Raw genomic sequence first — 20742 nt, 5'->3', positions numbered from 1 at the left:
CAACCCATGCGGTGTCCCACAGGGTTCCCCCTATCCCCCACTCTGTTCAACATTTACCTAGCCCCATTGGTAAATCTACTGCAAAAAGCAAAAATCAAATTCTACATCTACGCCGACGATATCACTATAATCCTGCCCCTAACAAGCCTGACCCCTGAGACGAAGATCCATCTAGCACTAACTCTAAAACAAATCGAAACATGGATGACAGAGTTCAAACTGAAATTCAACCCCGAAAAAACCAAATTCTTCCTGGCAAGCCCAAATGACAAAATCAAAGATACTACAATAACCCTGAATGGTCAGATCTTCCCTATTGTCGATACCATAAAAATCCTAGGAGTGACACTGGAACGCTACCTCACCCTAGATACGCATTCAGAGCTTCTAATCAGAAAAGGCTTCTCGACACTATGGAAACTTAGAACCATCAGAAAATACTTCGACTCAACATCATTCCGCCTACTGGTGCAATCCTCCATCCTAAACCTACTTGACTATTGCAATATTATTTATCTGGGGTCGCTCAAGAAAACCATTCAAAAACTCCGAATCATACAAAACTCAGCTGTGCGACTGATTTTCGGCCTAAAGAAATGTGACCACATAACCCCCTACTACCAAAAACTCCACTGGTTGCCCCTGGAGGCAAGAGTATTGTTCAAATTCGCATGCTTCTGTTTCAAATCCACTCTCGGTTTGGCCCCTCTGTACCTGGTCTCCCATTTCAAACTAGACTGCTCCACCAGGCCTACACGCAGAATACGCATGTTCAGCCACCCTACAATAAAAACCTGCCGATACAAAAGATTCCTTGACAGAACGCTTGCCTTCCAAGCAAGTCTACAGAACGACTGGCTAAGCAGCACCATCATGCACTCCTCATCCTACCTCAACTTCAGAAAACTAATCAAAACCAAACTGTTCAACCGATATGTGACCAAGAATTCCTAAAGTCTTCACTGCTTATCCCCCCCTGTATGACATTCTATTCTTTGCAAATCGCCTCGATCTACTTCCTATTGACCAAGAATTCCCAAAGCCTTCACTGCTTACCCCACACTGTATGACCTTCTCTTCCTTTTGACTTACTCTTATTGTAAACCCGTCCCTACAATGTTACCGTACTATGTACAAACAGTCATGTACTCAGACTTTGTGTCTTTTGTTTTTTCCTCGCTGTATGTCCAACTCTTCTATATTACACTGTATTGTATTGTACTCAAAGACTTCATTGTTTTTTTAGCTATATGTCCAGCTCTTCTTTATTGTAAACCGCCTCGAACTACCGCCTCAAACTACCTTGGCTTTGGCAGTATATAAACAATAAATTATTATTATTATTTTAGTCAATAAATTTCGTTTTTTACCTTTGTGGTCTAAGAAGGGTTTAATCTACTTATCTCAGGTGTTACAATCTGATGGTACTATGCACTCTTTTCAGACTTTTTTAAGATGGAGAACAAGGATTGGTATCCTTATAGACAATTACAACACTATGTTTGTTGTCTACCCTGAACTGCATTGGTGGAGGACATTCAAAAGAAATTATCTGAATCTCTTTGTTTAACAGCGCAGGTGCCGATTCCACTACGGTTTCATCATCGCTTTTTGCAGGAGTTGGCTGGAGATTTGGACTATGAGAGGCTGGCTACCAGTTGGTCCCATGATCTTCATATTCTGATTTCAGTGGACTTGCTCAAGCGGAGTGTCAAGTTGGGTGCTCCCTTGTTTATTTCTGCAGTTGAAAAAGCACAATTACTTACCGTAACAGGTGTTATCCAGGGACAGCAGGCAGATATTCTCAACATGTGGGTGACATCATCCACGGAGCCCCGTCGCTGACAGCTTTTCCAGCAAACATGATTGGCCAAACTGTCCATCCCATCTGGAGAAAGTATCCAGACAATAGTGAGAAGTGAAGGTATAAACAGAGGACCAAGTAGCAGCCTTAAAAATTTCCTCAATAGGTGTAGATCTGAGGAAAGCTACTGAAGCTGCCATTGCTCTGACTTTATGGGCTGTGACTTTACTGTGAAGGGGAAATTCAGCCTGGGCATAGCAGAAAGAGATAGAGGCCGCCATCTAGTTGGAGATGGTACGCTTAGAAATAGGATGTCACAACTTATTTGGATCAAAGGAGACAAAAAGTTGAGGAGCAGTTCTGTGTGGTTTGAAGCGTTTCAAGTAGAAGGCAAAAGCACAATTACGGTCCAGAGTATGAAGAGCTGATTCTCCAGGATGAGAATGAGGCTTTGGAAAAAACACTGGAAGTATGATGGATTGGTTGAGATGAAATTCTGAGACCACTTTAGGTAGGAATTTCGGATGAGTACGAAGAACCACCTTGTCATGATGGAACACAGTGAATAGTGAGTCAGTAACTAAAGCTTGCAGCTCACTGACTCGTCGAGCAGAAGTGAGGGCAATAAGAAACACAACTTTCCAAGTGAGATACTTCAGATGAGCCTTATCAATTGGTTCAAATGTAGGCTTCATGAGTTGAGTAAGGACAACATTGAGGTCCCAAACCACAGGAGGCTGTTTGAGAGGAGGTTTGACACTGAAAAGTCCTTTCATGAATCTGGAAATCACAGGATGAGCAGAGAGGGGTTTCCCGTCAATAGGCTGATGAAAAGCTGCAAATGCAGAGATGGACTCGTATAGATGTAGATTTGAGGCCAGAATTGGATAAGTGCAAAAGATAGTCCAAAACAGAAGATAAGGAGGAATGCTGAGGCTCCTTATGATGAGAAAAACACCATGTATAAAATCTAGTCCTTTTTTGGTGATAGCATTGTCTAGTTGTAAGCTTTCTAGAAGCTTCTAAAATGTCTCTTACAGATTGAGAAAACTGAAGAGGGGTTATGTTGAGAGGTACCAGGCTGTCAGGTGTAGAAACTGCAGGTTGGGATGAAGCAGAGATCCTTGACTCTGTGTAAGCAGAGAAAAAAAAACTGGTAGAAGGTATGTCTCCCTGCTGCTGAGTTGAAGTAGAAGGGAGTACCAGGGTTGTCTCGGCCACCGAGGAGCGATTAGAATCATGGTGGCATGATCGTTCTTCAATTTGACAAGAGTCTTGAGAATGAGAGAGAATGGAGGAAATGAGTAGAGGAAAAGATTTGTCCATTCCAGAAGAAAAGCATCTGCCTCGAGGCGGTGAGGAAAGTATATCCTGGAGCAGAACTGAGGCAGTTTGTAGTTGTGGGGAGCTGCGAAGAGGTTTATCTGTGGCGTTCCCCACTGTGAAAAAATGTGATGAAGGGACGAGGAATGGAGAGTCCATTCGTGAGGTTGTAGGAAACGACTCCAGTTGTCCGCCAAGCAATTCTTTGCCCCCTTGAATGTAGACAACTTTGAGGAAGGTGTTGTGGCGGATTGCCCAGTTCCAAACCTCCAGAGCTTCTTGACAAAGGGAGGCAGATCCTGTCCCTCCCTGTTTGTTGACATAATACATGGCGACTTGATTGTCCGTGCGAACAAGGACTACTGTGTCGTGAAGGAGATGTTGAAAAGCATGAGGATCACTTTGAGCTCCAACTGATTGATTGAGTCCAGAGGCCATAAGTACGGAGACCATCGAGATGAGTGCCCCAAGCGTAGGTCGAAGAGTCTGTCATGAGGACCTTCTGATGAGGGGGCGGTTGAAAAAGCAAACCCCTGAAATGATTGGAAGAGAGCATCCACCAACGGAGAGACTGCTTCAAAGAAGGAGTGACTATGATGTGTCGGGAAAGAGGATCGCAAACCTGCGTCCATTGAGATGCCAGTGTCCACTGAGGAATTCTGATGTGAAGTCTGGCAAAAGGAGTCACATGTACTGTGGAGGCCATGTGACCCAGAAGAACCATCATGTGTCTGGCTGAGATGGAAGAGCGGGAAGACACTGTGGGACAGAGTTAAAGAAGAGCTTCCAGATGTTGTTGTGTTAGAAATGCTCTGAGTTGGACAGTGTCTAGAACAGCTCCAATGAATTGTAGATTCTGTGAGGGCTGAAGTTGAGATTTGGGAAAGTTGATTTTGAATAACAAACTTTGTAGGAACCAGGTAGTCCGTTGGGTCGCTACATAACCCCTTGAGATGTGGAATCTCTGATGAGCCAATCGTTGAGGTAAGGAAATACCTGAAGACCATGATTTCTTAGAGCTGCTGCTACCACTACCAGGCACTTGATGAACACTCTGGGAGACGAGGCCAGGCCGAAGGGTAGAACTCTGCATTGATAATGCAGATTCCCCACCCGAAATCTGAGGTATAGACGGGAGGCCGGATGAATGGGAATGTGAGTGTAGGCCTCCTTGAGATCCAGAGAGCATAACCAGTTGTTCTGCTTGAGAAGGGGATAAAGGGATGCCAGGGACAACATTCGAAATTTTTCTTTGACTAGAAATTTGTTGAGAGCCCTGAGATCCAGAATGGGTCGCAGATTGCCCGTCTTCTTCGGCACAAGGAAGTAACGGGAGTAAAAACCCCTGTTCTGCTGTTCCAAGGGAACTGGTTCGATGACATGGAGATGAAGCAGAGCTTGAGCTTCCTGAAGAAGGGCAGTCTGGGATGGATTGGAAGGATACTCTCTTGGAGGAAGCTCTGGTGGAACCTGAGTGAAATGGAGAGAGTATCCTTCTCTGATGATGATAAGCACCCAGAGGTCGGATGTAATTATTGTCCATCGGTTGTAAAAATGATGGAGACAACCTCCTATAGGGGGAAAAGGAGTCAGAGACCGAACGGTGGAGGTTATGCTCTGTTGTAAATAGTCAAAAAGGCTGAGAAGCCTTAGGTGCAGCAGAAGGTTGGGATTTCTGTTGCTTCTGAGGTTGCTGTTTTTCAGAGGAGGGCAAGTATAAGGAACCGGCTTTGGAGCAAAACACCTTTGATAGATAACAGCAAGGCATGCAGGCTTGGCAGGAGCTGGTTTTGGTTTAGGTCTGACGATTGAAGCAAATGATTTTTCATGGTCAGATAATTTTTTAGTGGCTGCCTCGATGTACTCGTCAAAGAGGTTGTTGCCTTGACAAGGAAGGTTAGCTAAGTGGTCTTGAAGGTTAGAGTCCATGTCAATGGTACGAAGCCATGCAAGACGACACATAGACACAGAGCAAGCACCCGCTCGGGCAGATAACTCAAAGGCATCATAAGATGATTGCAGGAGATGCACTCGTAACTGAGAGAAAGAAGCAATGACTTCTTGAAACTCAAAATGCATGTGGTTATCCATATAAGCCAAAAATATTGGTAGAAGAGAAAGAAGAAATTCAAAATAAGTGATGAAATAAAAAGTATAACTGAGGACTTTAGAGGACATCATAGCATTCTGGTAGATGCAACGTCCAAATTTGTCCATAGTCTTCCCCTCCCTTCCAGGAGGAACTGTGGCATAGACCTTGGAAGGATGGGATCTCTTCAAGGAGAATTCAACAAGCAGGGATTGATGAGATAACTGTGAGTTATCAAATCCCTTGCGATGCACAGTCTTATACCTAGAGTCCAATTTTCCAGGAACTGTTGGTATGGAAAAGGGAGTCTCCATACATCGAGCAAAAGTCTGGTTCAAAAGCTTATGAAGTGGAAGCTTGAGAGACTCTGCCGGAGGCTGAGGAAGATGCATGACTTCTAGATATTCCTTAGAATATTTGGAGCCAGTATCCAATTGTACATCCAAGTCTACAGCCATCTGTCACAGGAAAGACGAGAAAGATATCTGATCTGGCAATGCTTTGCCTCGAGAAGGACTCGAGGAAGTCGAGGCAGCTTGTGTCGAAGGAGAAGCTTCGGCATGGAAAAAAGCATCAAAGGAACCTGGTGACTTGGACGAGGCAATCGAGACTGGAATATCCTCGAGGTCCGGCATCGGAGACCTCGAATGAGGAGTTGGTGATCTGATCGAGGTTGGAGTAGTTTCAAGTTTCAAGTTTATTTGAATTTGATGTTTCGCTTATTATAATCTAAGCGAATTACATTAAAAATGATTTAACATATAACATTAAGATATATTATACTACATTAAAAAAGGGGCTGCGATAGACTGACAATACGGACGAACTAAGATACATTAGGAAAAAACAAAAGGAGGTTAAAGTTACAAATTGTTGTTTCCCATAGGGAAGAAAGAAAGGTAGTAGTAGGGGGGGTAAAACACTTGGATTGGGGTATGGTTAATAGAGAGGTACCCGATTTTAGATCTTAGAGATTAGAAAAAGAGTGAGAAAATGGTTGTTTTTAGAGATTAAATGAGGTTTTGAAAAGAAATGTTTTTAAATTAGTTTTAAATAAATTAAGATCTTTTATTTCTCTAATATATAAAGGAAGAGTATTCCAGGTAAGAGGTGCCATGACTGAAAAGATGTCATGACGTCTAGTTCCTATTACTTTCAATGAAGGGACCACAAGCAACCCTTGTGAATCAGATCAGAGGAAGCGATTTGAAGTGTGTGGTATTAAAAGCCGATCTATGAATTGTGGTTCATTGGTGGATAATGTTTTAAATACTAATAATGCTATTTTATATGTTATTCGTTGATTGATGGGCAGCCAATGTGATTTTATCAAAAAAGGAGTTACGTGATCATATTTCTTCCCGTTATGAATTATTTTAATAGCGATATTTTGTATTATTTGTAGGCGTCTTTTTTCCTTTTGGGTAATATTTAACAGAAGTGAATTGCAATAATCTAATTTGGATATTATAAGAGAGTGTATTAAGATGTTTAGGGATTGTGGTTCTAAATATTTGGACATTGAGCGGATTAAGCGTAGACGATAAAAACAGCTTTTAACTATATTGCTGATGTGCTCTTGATAAGAAAATTTGTCATCAATTATTACTCCTAATATCTTTAGTGATGTTACTAATTCAATAGTTGTATTGTCTATTGAAAAAGGGGTAGAAAGTTTTAATCCCTGTTTAGACGGGAAGAGTAAAGCCTTTGTTTTTGATATGTTTAAAGCGAGTTTGTTTTGTGTGAGCCAATTTTTGATTTTTTCTAATTTTTGATTAATTTGAATTATTTCGTTGGAATTTTCTGGGTTAACAGGATGAATCAGTTGGATATCGTCTGCATAGGCTTAAGTGGTAAAACCTATAGATTGGCTAAGGTTGAGTAATGGAGATAGAAAGATATTAAATAGCAATGGAGACAAAATTGAACCCTGAGGGATTCCGTAATTGTAAGAAAATGGTTTAGAGTTTGAATTGTTAAAGCGTACCGTAGAATTACGGTCAGATAGAAAGGAAGTGAACCATTGTAGTGATAAGTCACTGACGCCTATTGATTGAAGCCTGTCTAAAACGAGAGAATGATCGATGGTATCAAATGCTGCCGAAAGGTCGAGGGAGAAAAGAATAACTGAATTATGATGATCAAGATTATAGATAATATTAGTTGTAAGACCAATTAACGAATATTCAGTATTATGATATTTCCTAAAACCAGTTTGGTTGGGGTGCAATATGTTTGTAGATTTGACAAAATCTGATAACTGGTTAAATATCACTCTCTCTGTGATTTTCGCTAAGAATGGAATGTTTGCAATAGGACGATAGTTCGTGGGGTCATCAGGACTGATTTTATGGTCCTTTATTATGGGAAGTATAGTAGATGTTTTCCAAGTCTTGGGTATAAACCCGGAGTTGAGACTTTTTTTAATAAAGGAATGTATCAACGGTCCAAAACAAGAAAAATATTTCTTTAATATTACGGGGGGAATAATCTCAGAAGGAGAACTCTTTAAGTTTATTTTTTGGATAATTAGTTTGATTTCTGTTAATGTTGGGATATTGAAGTTGGAACATTTGGCACAGGGGAGTTTATAGTTATTGAACGTTTTAGGGGGGTAATGATTGGGTTAGAGGCGAATTTGTTTCGTATGTTGATAATTTTATTACAGAAGGCATCTGCCAGGTTTTGTGCTGAAAGGCCTGAGCTTTTAATTTCTTGTTGTGAGTTTGAGTTAAAAGATTTTATAATAGAAAATAAAATAGATCAGTTTTTGGCTATTTTAATTTTGTTAGAATAATAAGTTCTTTTAGCTTCATTAGTTTTGGTTTTGTAAAATTGAGAATGTTCTTTGAATGATTTCATATTTTCGATGGTTTTGTTTTTACGCCATTTTCTTTCTAGAGACCTGAGTTGTCTTTTAATCAGTGAGAGTTCTGGCGAATACCAGAGGTTTCAGACTTTTTGGTTAGAGACTGTTTTGTTAATTAAGGGGACTTCTTTGTCCAATAGAAGTTGGATTATTTCATTCCATGAGTTAAGTTGATCTTCAAGAGGGTCTGTCTCTAAGATAGGGGGTCTTGAAAGAAGAAAGGAAGAGACTGAAGAGAGTTCTAATTTTGAATAGTCTCGGTAGGTAATTTTTTTGGGAAAGGAAGTTAATGCTATTTTCTTTTTTAATAGTAAGTTAAATGAGATAAGGTGGTGATCAGACCAAGGGACTGGTGTATTTAGAATATTAGAGTAAGAAAGGTAGTCCGTATTTGAAATAAAAATCATATCCAAGATGTGTCCTGCCAAGTGTGTAGATTCTTGAATGAGAGGTTGTAAGTTTGAGAGGCTTCGAGAGTAGAGCGAGGCTTCGAGGAAGATGGTTTATCCTGCGAACAACGATGCACGGAAGAATGCCTCGATGAAGGCCTCGAACTGTGGTGAGAACTGTGTCTGGAACCAGATCTCGAGGATCGAGGAGATTTCGCCTCGGAGATGTAAGCAGCCGATGCCGATGTATGAAAAGGACTAGAGGCTGTAGATCGAAGCTCCAGAGGCTTGGAGGAGGACTCTTGATGCACTCGCAAATACTCTGCTCCTTGCTGAGAGTGTGAGGATTCTCGTCGATGCACTCGCAAAGAATCTGCTCCTTGCTTTTCATGCTTGGATGGCAGAACCGGCACTCGCAGAGACTCTGCTCCCTGCAAAGATTGTGGAATCTCCGACTGGGACATAGGAAGCGGCTCGACCTCGCGGGAGTCTGCTGAATGCCCAGGCAGGATAAGAGGAAGCAGTTTAGGACCCATAATAGTAAGGTACTGAAGAAACTGCTTCTCTAATATGGTCTGGAAAGAAGCTGGCAAGGATGGATCCGCGTCTGAAACCGGACCACCTGCCTTGGCTGGAGGTTCCTTCGAGGCAAGGTGTGAGTGTGCTTCGACTTAGTAGTCTTGGACACTTTAATCACCACCGGCGGAACCGACTGCTGAGCTATCTGACCTGAGGAAACAGGGGAAGATATAGCAGATGACGTCAAAGCAAGAGCCGCTGCAAACAATGAAGGTCTGATGAGGCTCGAGGTGGAAGCAGGAGGCGCAGAAGGAACCTCGATGGAAGTCAAGGCCGAAGACGCCTTCGAAGTCGAGGGATCAGTAGGAGACTCCATGTCGAAAAGCTTGTCCACCAGAATGCAATGACGCTTGAAAGCACGAGGCTGAAGTGTTTGACAAGGCAGGCACGACCTAGGATGATGTTTCGGCCCAAGGCACTTGAGGCAGCATCCGTGAGGGTCCGTGAAAGAGATCGCGCGCTGACACTTGCTATACCTCTTAAAACCTGTAGCAGGCCGGGACATAGGCAGAAGCACATAGGCAGAAAAATAGTAGCCGCAAAGTCGAAGCTCGCGGGCTGCGGCCGAACGGCCCGTCCCAGAAAACAAACAGAAGACAACAACATTTTTTTTAAACTAAAAGAAAAGAAACAAAATAAAACAGCGATTCGTGAAGAAAACAACACCAACCGCGGTTAAGAGAAGGCAAAAGTGAGCGAAGTTGAACGCAGAGAGTCAAAGATGGACTTCTCGGCTTTGTGGAAAACTAAGAACTGAGGAGACGCGCCCTGTGCTGGGCAGGAAGGCACTCGCGCATGTGCGGTGCGGGCAACTCGAAACTTCAAGTTTATTCAAGCAAGTCTGCTTGTGAGGCGTCCGCATCCGGGCTCCGTCGGATGATGTCACCCATATGTGAGAATACCTGCCTGTTTGTCCTGGGATAATACATCGCCACCTGGTTGTCCGTTTGCACCAGGACCACGCGATCCTGAAGCAAATGGCGAAAGGCCAAAGCATTTTAAATGGCTCGAAGCTCCAGCAGGTTGATGTGACAGCGATGGTTGGCACTCGACCAAAGCCCCTGAGTCCGGAGGCCGTTGAGGTGAACCCCCCAGGCATACGCGGAGGAGTCCGTTGTTAGGACCTTCTGCGGTAGGGGTGCGAGAAAGAGAAAACCTCTTGAAAGATTGGTAGAGAGCATCCACCAGCGGAGCAAACTCTTCAAGGACGGAGTCACCGCAATGTGCCGAGAGGCGGGATCCCGGTCCTGTCTCCACTGGGATGCCAGGGTCCACTGAGGCACTTGGAGGTGAAGTCTGGCAAAAGGAGTCACATGAACGGTGGAGGCCATGTGTCCCAACAGAATCATCATCTGCTTGGCCGAAACCATGGACTGCTGGCACAAGCGAATGAGGGTGGCCTGCAGAGGCGCACCGTGTCCAGCACCGCTCCTATGAACTGCAGAGTTTGAGAGGGACACAACTGGGACTTGGGGAAGTTGACCTCGAAGCCCAGACGCTGAAGGAACGTAATAGTTCGTTGGGTTGCTGAAATAACCTCCTGCTCTGACGGTGCTTTGATGAGCCAGTCGTCAAGGTATGGGAACACATGAAGACCACCGCCACAACCACAAGGTACTTCGTGAAGACTCACGGGGAGGGTGTGAGTCCAAACGGGAGGACTCGATACTGCAGGTGAAGATCTCCCACCCGAAAACGAAGAAACCTGCGAGAGGCCGGATGAATCAGGATGTGAGTGTAGGCCTCCTTTAGATCCAGCTAGCACAACCAGTCCCCCCTCGTCCAACAGGGGATACAACGTGGGAAAAGAGAGCATGCGGAACTTCTCCTTGACCAGGAACTTGTTCAGTACTCTGAGGTCCAGGATAGGGCGAAGGTCCCCGGTCTTTTTGGGGACTAGAAAGTACCAGGAATAGAATCCGGTGCCCCGCTGACACAAGGGGACCTCCTCCACCACCTGGAGCGAAGGAGGGCATGAGCCTCCTGGAGAAGAAGGGGGAGCTGCATCCTGTTGGAAAGACACTGTCTTGGGGGGCATGTCGGGAGGTGCCCTCCGGAAATGAAGGGAATATCCCTCCCTGATGACGGAGAGGACCCAGTGGTCCGAAGTAATCAGTTCCCAGTGGTGACAAAAGGAACTGAGACGGCCCCCGATAGGTAGAGGAGAAGGCTCGAGGACGAAGGGGGGCGGTCTACTCAAACTGGGATAATCAAAAGGACGGCACAGGCTTAGCCGCCGCAAGGGTCTGAGGCTTTTGAGGGGCCCTCTGCTGCTGCTGACGCCTGGGTGGCGGCCTGGAAAAAACCGGCGTGGACTTCTGGGGATAGCGCCGGCGGGGCAACTTGTACAATTTAGGAGGAGCGGGCTTCGCCTTGGATCTGACCAAGGAGGTGAAGGAGCACTCATGTTCGGAGAGGCGTTTGGTGGTTGCCTCGATGGAGTCGTCAAAGAGCTCGTTCCCCAAGCACGGGAGATTCGCCAGACGGTCTTGCAGATTAGGGTCCATGTCAACGATGCAGAGCCAAGCTAGACGGCGCATGGCTATCGCAAAAGCGGAGACCCTCGAGGAAAGTTCAAAGGCATCATAGGTCGCCTGAAACATAAAGGCGAATCTGTGACAGCGTATCCAGAAGCCGGCAAAATTCAGCCTGGCGATGGACCACCAAATCATCCTGAAAAGATGGCAGGGATTTGATGCAATGTTTGAGATAGGATGTAAAATTGAAATTATAATTCAGAACCCTGTTCGCCATCATCGAATTTTGGTACAGGCGCCTGCCAAACTTGTCCATAGTACGGGCTTCCCAGCCCGGCGGGACAGCCGCGTAGACCCTGGAAGGATTAGACTTCTTCAAGGAAGACTCTACAACCAAGGACTGGTTAGAGAGCTGAGCCTTTTCAAATCCCTTACACGGGACCATCCGGTATCGGGATTCCATCTTGGACGGAATGGCAGGGATCGCGTATGGAGTCTCCAAATTCCGGAAGAAAGTCTGCTGCAAAACCGGATTCAAGGGGATGCGAAGGGATTCCTTCGGTGGGTGAGGAAGCTCCATCTCCTCCAAATATTCTCGGGTGTACCTGGACTCGAACTGGAGATCCAGTTGCAGCGCCTTGCCCATATCCATCACGAACCTAGTGAAGGAGGAATCCTTGCCCGCAGAATGCCCTTCAAGAGGCGACGCTGAGCGGGACTTAGGGGCAGCAGAGAACGAGGGGGAAGCCTCCCTCGAGTACTGCACTGGTAAGTCAGTGTCCACAAGAACGGACGTCGAAGAAGACCTGCTGAGAACGAGGGGGAGTCGACGACAAGCTTGCGTTTAGAATGCCTGGAAGGTGAGGAACCAGGAACTGTGGGGTCGAGAGACAAAGACCCGGGGAGCCCGCTCCGGCGAGCCCAGGGAAGAAGAGACCTTCTGACGCGGCAGCGAGGCAGGAGTCTTCGACCTCGAAGCTTCCCGGCTCGGAGACCGGGAAGGCACGGGTGGTCATCGAGGACGAGGGTCAGACAGCAAGAGCAAGACGGCTTGATGGACCCCGTAGTGCGAGGACCCGGAGATCTACCCCGCCTCGGGGATGAGTCTCTGGACCGTTTCACGGACCGCTACCTCGAAGAAGAGGTACGCTTAGGCTGGTGCTTTGAGCGAGGCCGGGCGGCGGGAGAAGTCCGTCTAGAGGAGGTGAGCAGTCACTTGAGGAGAAGCGTCGGAACCGACACACCTTACCTCAAGGGCCCTTGGCGCGACGCTCAGGCTGGTCAACAATGAGCGAAGTCGAGGCCAGGGTAAGCTGAGCCAAAGCAAAGGAGACCTGCGAGGTTACGATAGCCTTAAGCATATCCTCGAACATCGGCACGGCACCGAGACCAAAGGATTTGGACAGACAGGTGCAGCAGTGTGCTCCAACGAGGGCGACCTCAATGTAGAGTATTCCCTGAAAGTGGAGGCACGCTTTGGAGGAGGTCTCGCAGAGACCGGCAGAACCACACTCCCTGCCTGGGTGGCCAGAGACTCAGATGACGGCTTCTTCGGTAGCTGAGCTGAACCTGAAGGAGGAAGAGGAGACTTACCCGAGGCCGAGGTCTTCGAGGCCGGAACTGCCGAGGCCTTCGAGGTCGAGAGAGAATTCCTCGGGCCTGAGGTCTTCGAGGCCGAGACCGAGGCAGAGACCAGGGTCGAGGTCCTATCCCCAGGCTGGTCCATGGCGAAGAGTTCCGCAATCTTGGCCCGCTGTCGACGAAGAGCCCAAGGTTAAAAAGTGGCACAACGCGGGCAAGAAGCTGTAGGGTGATCAACACCGAGACAAAGTATACACCAACAGTGCGGGTCAGTTATCGAGAGCACCCGACCACACTGCGTGCACTTTTTGAACCCGGTAACAGGCCGGGACATAAGGCAGGAAAAAAAGGCGGTGGCCAAGGAAAAAAACGGGGTCCCCCGGTCACGATCGAGGATATTAAAATTTTTTGGGTTTTTTTTGACAAAAACAATAAAGACGCGGGGCACAGCAACTTCCGATCACAAAAAAACAATAAAAGAAGCCGCGGTGCAAGAAAGGCAGAGAAGAGAGACAGGGCTTTCTGGCTCCATGGAAAACTAAGAACTGAGGACCACGTTGAGGAGACGCGCCCCCTAGCTGAGCGGGAAGGCATACACATGCGCGGTGCAGCACTGGCAAACTTCAACATCTTCAATCAAGTTTGCTTGAAAAGCTGTCCGTGACGGGGCTCCGTGGATGACTTCACCCACATGTTGAGAATATGCAGCCTGCTTGTCCTGGGATAAAGTATGTTATTATAAATTTTTGGTTAGGGCTTACTTTGCCCCTCATAGAGCCTACCAGGCACATCTCTGCCCTACGTACTGCTGCTAGAGGTGTGCAGCTTCTCGAGCTACTTTAGGTCATATGTTTTGGTCTTGTCCCAGTATCCAGACTTATTGGAACAGCATTTGTGACCAGATAGCCTCTATGTGGAATTGTACCTGGGTACCTACAGATACCTTCCTTTTCACTCTAAAACTTTCACTAGTCCCAATTCAGCCGGGCTGTGCGGCCTTTGTTCAGAAAGCTATTTTTATAGGACTGAAAACTATTCTTCGGTGTTGGCTGTCTCCTCATCCACCTATATTAGCGCATTGGCATGCTCAACTGATTCACCTAGCGGGGTATGAGCACCTTGCCATTTCTACAATGGATTCTAAACCTGGCAATTTGTTTCTTCGATGCTGGCTGCCCTTTTGTTCTACCTTAACTCCAGCTGCCAGAAGCAGACTTTTGAACTGATGCACTCTTAATGGTTTTGGACATGTGCGCTGCTGTTCCCATGGGGGGGGTGTATTGTTGTCTACATGCTTTGCTATGATGCTTCTGTTATTGTGGTTTTGTATTTGAAAACTTTAATAAAAAAGATTTAAATATAAAAGCTAATAAAAGCTGACAAGACCAATTAATAATACTACCAGATATAGAAGGAAGAAAGGTCAATGGAGGCATAAACCCAAAACTCACTCTAAAGAGAAAGTACCCAATTACTGCTATCAAAAAAGGCCTGTGAGCAGGAAAAGTCAAGTATGCTCAAAAAAACCTAAATAGGATTTGAATTGAGAGACTATCCATATTGACACAGTTGTATAAAGTTACTCAAGTTGTGCAGTTAATATATCCTGCTTACCCCTCAGAGAGGATATTTTTAGATGAAAAATTTTAAATACACGAAGATTTATATCTCACTAAGGTTTTATCACCAGAGCAATATAGCTTAATATATACATTTTATGTTGACATCCATGCCCACAGATTGAGCACACATTTTATTTTATTCCATACCCCATACACTGCTAAGTAATGCAAAGAACTTACTTTTAGTTGCCGATTTTCATCTGTGAGCTTCATTACTTCACTTTGAAGTTTCTTACATTCATCCAGTAGCTTCTTTGCTTCACTTTCATCAGGTCCAATGCTCTTAGGATCCTTATGAAGCACAAATGAGGTATGTTTGCTTATTTCTATTTCATTCTAAAGTATTGAGGAAATGAGAGTTGTATTCTTTAGCTTAATATTTTCTAATGCATAAAACACAAGTGCAAACCCAACCAGATAAAAAAATGTCCAAACACTGCAGGGATTTCAAGGCTGTAACATGATCATCATTAATCATCCCTAAATCAAGGGTTTGCCACTAGGTTTTATACTTATAAGCTTCATTAGTAAGAATATTATTCTGTTTTCGTAAGTGATCACTGATGCAGGAAGACAGTATACAAAAACTGCAATTATTTCTAGCAAATATTATAAAATCCATAAAGCCACAGATGAAAATATCACTGAAAGTTTTTGTATTGTATTAAGCATAAGACAGGTTTTAAAACAAGATCGCTCTGGAAAACTAATACTGAAACCAAAGCATTTAAAAGAGGTTATCACAATTTGGTAGACAACCAAGTAATTAGTAAGATCAAAAATTTTAAAAATATATTTTCAAGCCACAAAGGAAAACAATGCCCTACAGCATATTTTAAGTTGAGCAGAGCACTGGCGAAAATCTCTATTGCAATTTATAACTGAATTTGAAAGTGTGATCTCAGAGAACTAAGTGGCATCCTCAATTAGAAAAATAAATAAAAACATTCCAATAAAAAAAAAATTGATTCTTACTAATGAAGCTTTATTTATACTTATCTGAAACTTCAAACGTATGTCAATCTATACCTTCATTTAAGCTAAAACTGTAAATATAACAAGTCTAAATGAGATATTAAGAAGTACACAAACTAAATACTACAGTCCTATAACTTTTAGCTCCCTGCAACAAACCTGCTTCTTCTGATGTTTGACCTCACTGATGGGTCCCTGGGAGTTCTTCTTGCTATAACTGGTAGGTGTCGAAAAGAAGTTGCTGGTGATTGGAGTGAAATACTTGGCTCCTGGTGTAGGTAAAGCCTAAGGTGGCAGATGAGCCATACCCTCAGGGCCGGGAAAAACACTCAGCTGATTTGTCCTTGCAAGATTTAAGGGAGTGACTAAACCAGCGGCTAAAGGATTGGGTTCTGCAATCTCGCACTGCTACTTAGAAAAACATAAATGTTATGTCAGGCAGTAACATGAACAGATGCAATTGGTGTTACAGCTTTGAATCACAAGGTATTATGACAATGGACAGGTGCAATGGAGTTGATTTCACATACCACAGAAGAATAAAATGTTTTACTTGCTATGACAAATCAGCACAATGTATTGTTTGTAGTCAATGAACAGATTATTTAAATCTATATAAGTCCAATTAATAGTAAATTAAAAACTATAAATGAAAACCAAGTCTATTTTTATAATCGTACAGTCCCTGCCAATTCAGGTTCCATCTGCACACTTCCTTTAATTAGGACAGGTTACTTACTGATTAGCAGATGGCTTCATTTGTAAAATATTTGTTGAAAATACAAGATACAAGTAATATAAATGGAAAATATTGTTATTGTGCATACATTTTTATAGATATGCATATCCATTTAGAGTACATTAACAATTTTACAATATGCATCGCCAATGACAAATTAGTAATTTATCTAGTGCAATTCAAGCCATCATAAAACAGATGGTACCCAGTACTAGCAGAAATTGCATCAAACTTATTTTAGCAGTTATTCATCCACTGAATACATTTGCATGGAATTCATAAATAATTAATTATTAAAGAGAAATATACCCCACACCAGTAAAGAAAACTTGAATGTCTGAAGTACAGTTAAGGTCCCAACTTTAACTTATTCAGAATGATTTCACTTTACATAGATGCTGTAGATAGATGCAGTAGTTTTCAAGTCTTCACACTCTTGTACATTTTTCACATTCTACTGTCTAAATAATACAGTTCAAATTCATTAAACACAGACTGGGGGGGAGAGGCCTAGTCCAATTTGGCCCATTTTTGAAAATGTGACACTTCACTTGAATTTCCCTTACATCATACTATGCTCTTACATTTTCAGAAAGTTATTTTGCCCCAGACATTCTCAACTCCTTTTTATAATTCTTTCCAAATTCCGCTAGCTGGTTTCATATTCTTAATTACTTTTTATTCTTTCCACCATAGTCTTCATATTCTGTCCCAGTAAACCCAAATTGGTTCAGCTTCCAAAAACTGACATGACTTAAAACCCATAAGTTAAATAGAGCACACCTGTGAAGAAGCACAGTAATCAAGCTGATGCCAATATTCCTAGATAAAGAATCAAGCTGTTTGTTTTACGAAGTTAATCTGAACCAATCGTTTAAACAAACCAAAATACACTTAATGAGAGAACTCCAGGATAGCACAGTTACTTACCATAACAGGTATTATCCAGGGATAGCAGGCAGATATTCTCACATGTGAGTGACGTCATACATGGAACCCCAGTATGGACAGCTTTAAAAGTGTATCGCCACTTTAAGAACTTGAGAAAGTTTGCGAACTGCCCGCACTGTGCATGCGCGAGTGCCTTCCCGCCTGATGCCACTCAAGATTCCTCCGTTCGTTAAGCAAGCTAAGAAGCCAACCAGGGAAGGTGGGTGGGTTGTGAGAATATCTGCCTGCTGTCCCTGAATTGTTACGGTAAGTAACTGCTTTATCTCAACACAAGCAGGCAATATATTCTCACATGTGGGACTCCCTAGCTTAGTAGAATGGAATGGAGGGAGAGTTGGCCATTAGGAAAATAAATTTTGCTCCCTCCATATTCGCGGTGGTTAGGGGCGGAACAGACCCGCGAACATGGGAAAACCGCAAATAACTTTTTATACGTTATTTGCAGTTTTTTGTAATAGCCACCATTAATAGTATTGAAATCGTGAATAACAAAAATACAGCTTCTTTCTTCCCGAAGACCCGATGGCAGGGAAGCAATGGAGAAATCGTCTTCTCGCTAGTAAAGCACAAAGAAAAGTCCGCTTGCAAGAGAAGCAGGGGGAAGCCCGGCGAAGGAAATTCCCGGGGCAGAAACTGTGAGCGCACGCTCTTTCACAATTTTAGGCAGCCGCAGGCTTCTTTCTTCAGAATTGGCATTATTTTTACTCTTAATGCATTATATTTTCCTCACGGGATGTAATAGACTACCCTTTGCTCCTCCCGCTTTATAAGTACACAACTAGCTGCAGCACTGCTTCTATCTGTGCACTTTATTTTCATCGAAAAGGGCCCGAGGCGGAACAGCTCACAAGAGCTTGCCACGCTTTTTATTTATTTCGTGTTTTGGGGTGGTTTTTTGCTTTAATTGCAGTTTGGTGAAATCACCGAGTACTTTTGTTTAAGAGCATCTGAAGCTGGATAGTAGCATTTTTCTGTGTGAAAGCTGGTAAGTGACAATTTTTATCAGTACTGTACTTTACTAATGGATGATGTAATTTGCAGGGAGGAGTCAGCATGCCAAAAAACTTCAAATAAGTGAAACCACGAGTGTTGAAACTGCGAATACGGAGGGAGAAGTGTACTGCTTGGCCAAAGTGACCATCCCATCTGGAATAAGATTCCAGACAGTAGTGTGTTGTGAATGTGTGAACTGAGGACCAAATCAGCTTTACAGATTTCATCAATAGAAGTGGCGCAAAGAGATACAAGAGGCCAACCATGTGGAAATTGTTCTCTTGGATACTGGACGTCCCAACTTGTTAGGATCAAATGAGACAAAAAGTTGAAAAGATGTTCTATATGGTTAAGTTTTTTTTTTGTTTTTTTTTTTGCAAATAGTAGGCCAATATTCGTTTGCAGTCCCGAGAGTGAAGAGCCGTTTCCCCAGGTTGAGAGTGAGGCTTAGGAAGAATACTGGAAGTACAATAGATTGATTAAAGTGAAACTCCATGACAACTTTTGGAAGAAGGATGGGTATGAAGCACTACTTTGTCATGGTGGAATACTGTGAAAGGGAGATCCGCCACCAGTACTTAAAGTTCACTGACTCGTCAATGTGAAGTAAGGGAGATGAGAAAGACCACTTTCCAAGTAAGGTACTTCAGATGAACCGCAGACACTGGTTCAAAAGGAGGCTTCATCAAAGCAGCAAGGACCACATTAAGATCCCAAACCACTGGAGGTGGTTTGAGAGGTTGTTTGACATTAAAAAGTCCTTTCATGAATCTGAACACAAGCGGATGAACAGCGAGAGGTTTCCCATCAACTGGCTCGTGGAAAGCATTGATAGCACTGAGGAATTTTAATTGAAGTTGTTTTGAGACCTGAATTGGATAAATGCAGAAGATAGCTCAATACTGAAGAGACAGAGGTGGATTTAGCCTCATGATGATGAAGATCACACCAGGTGGAAAACCGTGTCCATTTTTGCTGGAAACACTGCTGCATGGACGGTTTTCTGGATACTTCCAAGATTAGTCTGACAGGCTGAGAAATATGAAGGTCAGCCGATATTAGACCAAGAGGTACCCAAGCTGTCAAGTATAACGCTGAAAAATTGGGATACAGAAGAGATCCGTGATTCTGTGTGAGAAGAGATGGGAAAATTTGAAGAGGCATTGGTTCCTTCACAATGAGTTGAAGTAGCAGGGAAAACCAGGGCTGTCTAGGCTACCAAGGAGCTATAAGAATCATGGTGGTAGACTACTGCTTGAGCTTGACAAGCATTTTGAGAATGAGAGGAATGGGAGGAAAAGCATAGAGAAGTTTGCAAGTCCAATCCAGTAGAAAAGCATCTGCTTCCAGATGGTGAGGAGAGTACTGCTAGGAGCAAAACTGGAGCAGCTTGTGTTTGTGAAGGGACACAAACAAGGTCTATCTGAGGAGTCCCTTACCGAGAGGAGGACGTGGTGCATGGCTGAAGAACTGAGTGACCACTCGTGTGGTTGAAGAAACCTGCTGAATCTGTCTGCAAGAGAATTCTGTTCCCCTTGAACATATATTGTTTTCAGGAATATATTGAGAACAATGGCCCAGGTCCAAATCTTCTGGGCCCCCTGACAAAGATGGAGGGGCCCCATGCCTCCTTGTTTATGTAATACATCGCGACCTGATTGTCCTTGCAGATAAGGACGGTGTTGGTCACAATGTGCTGAAAAGCTCAGAGCATTATACATTACTCTGAGTTCCAACAGATTTATATGACAAAGGCAGTCCTGGGAAGATTAGTGACCTTGTGTACAAAGACCGTCCAGATGAGCTCCCCAAGCATAAGTGGGCAAGTAAGTGGTCAGAACTTTCTGATGAGGCGGAGTATGTAACAAAAAATTCTCTGGACAGATTTGAAGAGTTCATACATCACTGCAGCGACTACTGAAGCGAAAGAGTGACAATAATTTGTTGAGAGAGTGGGTTAAATGCTCGAGACCCTGAGATGCAAGAGGCCATTAAGGTATCCTGAGATGAAGTCTCAAAAATGGAGTAACATACTGTGGAAGCCATGTGACTCAGGAGTACTATCATTTGTCTGGCTGAGATTGATGGCAGATAAGTGAGTGCAAAGCTGAATCAAATTGTCTTGCCTTTGCTGCGATAGAAATGCCCCGAGATGAATGTTATCGAGCAGAGCTCCTATGAATTATAGAGTCCAAGATGGCTGAAGTCGGGATTTGTGAAAATTGATTTTGAAACCCAACTATTGAAGGAAAAGAATTGTCATGCAAGTCGCTAGTGTCATCCCTTGCGAGGTAGGGTCCTTGATCAGCAAGTCGTTCAGGTAAGGAAAGACTCAAAGGCCATGAGAC

At 43.8% G+C, this 20742-nt stretch overlaps 1 protein-coding gene across 5 annotated transcripts in view; it reads right to left on the bottom strand.

Moving 5' to 3' along the window:
* The window catches only part of VAPA (VAMP associated protein A), a 194759-nt gene that overhangs the window by 10747 nt on the left and 163270 nt on the right, over positions 1-20742 (bottom strand). Inside the window, exons 5-6 of one of the 5 annotated variants that reach the window (XR_004538374.1) lie at positions 15871-16119; positions 14917-15027 (exon numbers count right to left, since the gene is read on the bottom strand). The exons of 1 other annotated variant lie outside the window; for it this stretch is intronic. Coding sequence is in view for 2 of the 4 variants with exons in the window: in XM_033934075.1 (XP_033789966.1) it covers positions 14917-15072 (156 nt within the window). In the remaining 2 variants the exon portion in view is untranslated. Of the gene's footprint in view, positions 1-14916; positions 15073-15870; positions 16120-20742 lie in introns of those variants that run through there. 3 more of the 5 variants (XR_004538375.1, XM_033934077.1, XM_033934075.1) reach the window with 3 other exon arrangements.

The sequence above is a fragment of the Geotrypetes seraphini genome, chromosome 2 (genome assembly GCF_902459505.1).
Source record: "Geotrypetes seraphini chromosome 2, aGeoSer1.1, whole genome shotgun sequence".
Lineage (NCBI taxonomy): Eukaryota > Metazoa > Chordata > Amphibia > Gymnophiona > Dermophiidae > Geotrypetes > Geotrypetes seraphini.
The sequence above is the reverse complement of the archived record's forward strand: the minus strand, read 5'-3'. Positions and strand labels throughout refer to the sequence as shown.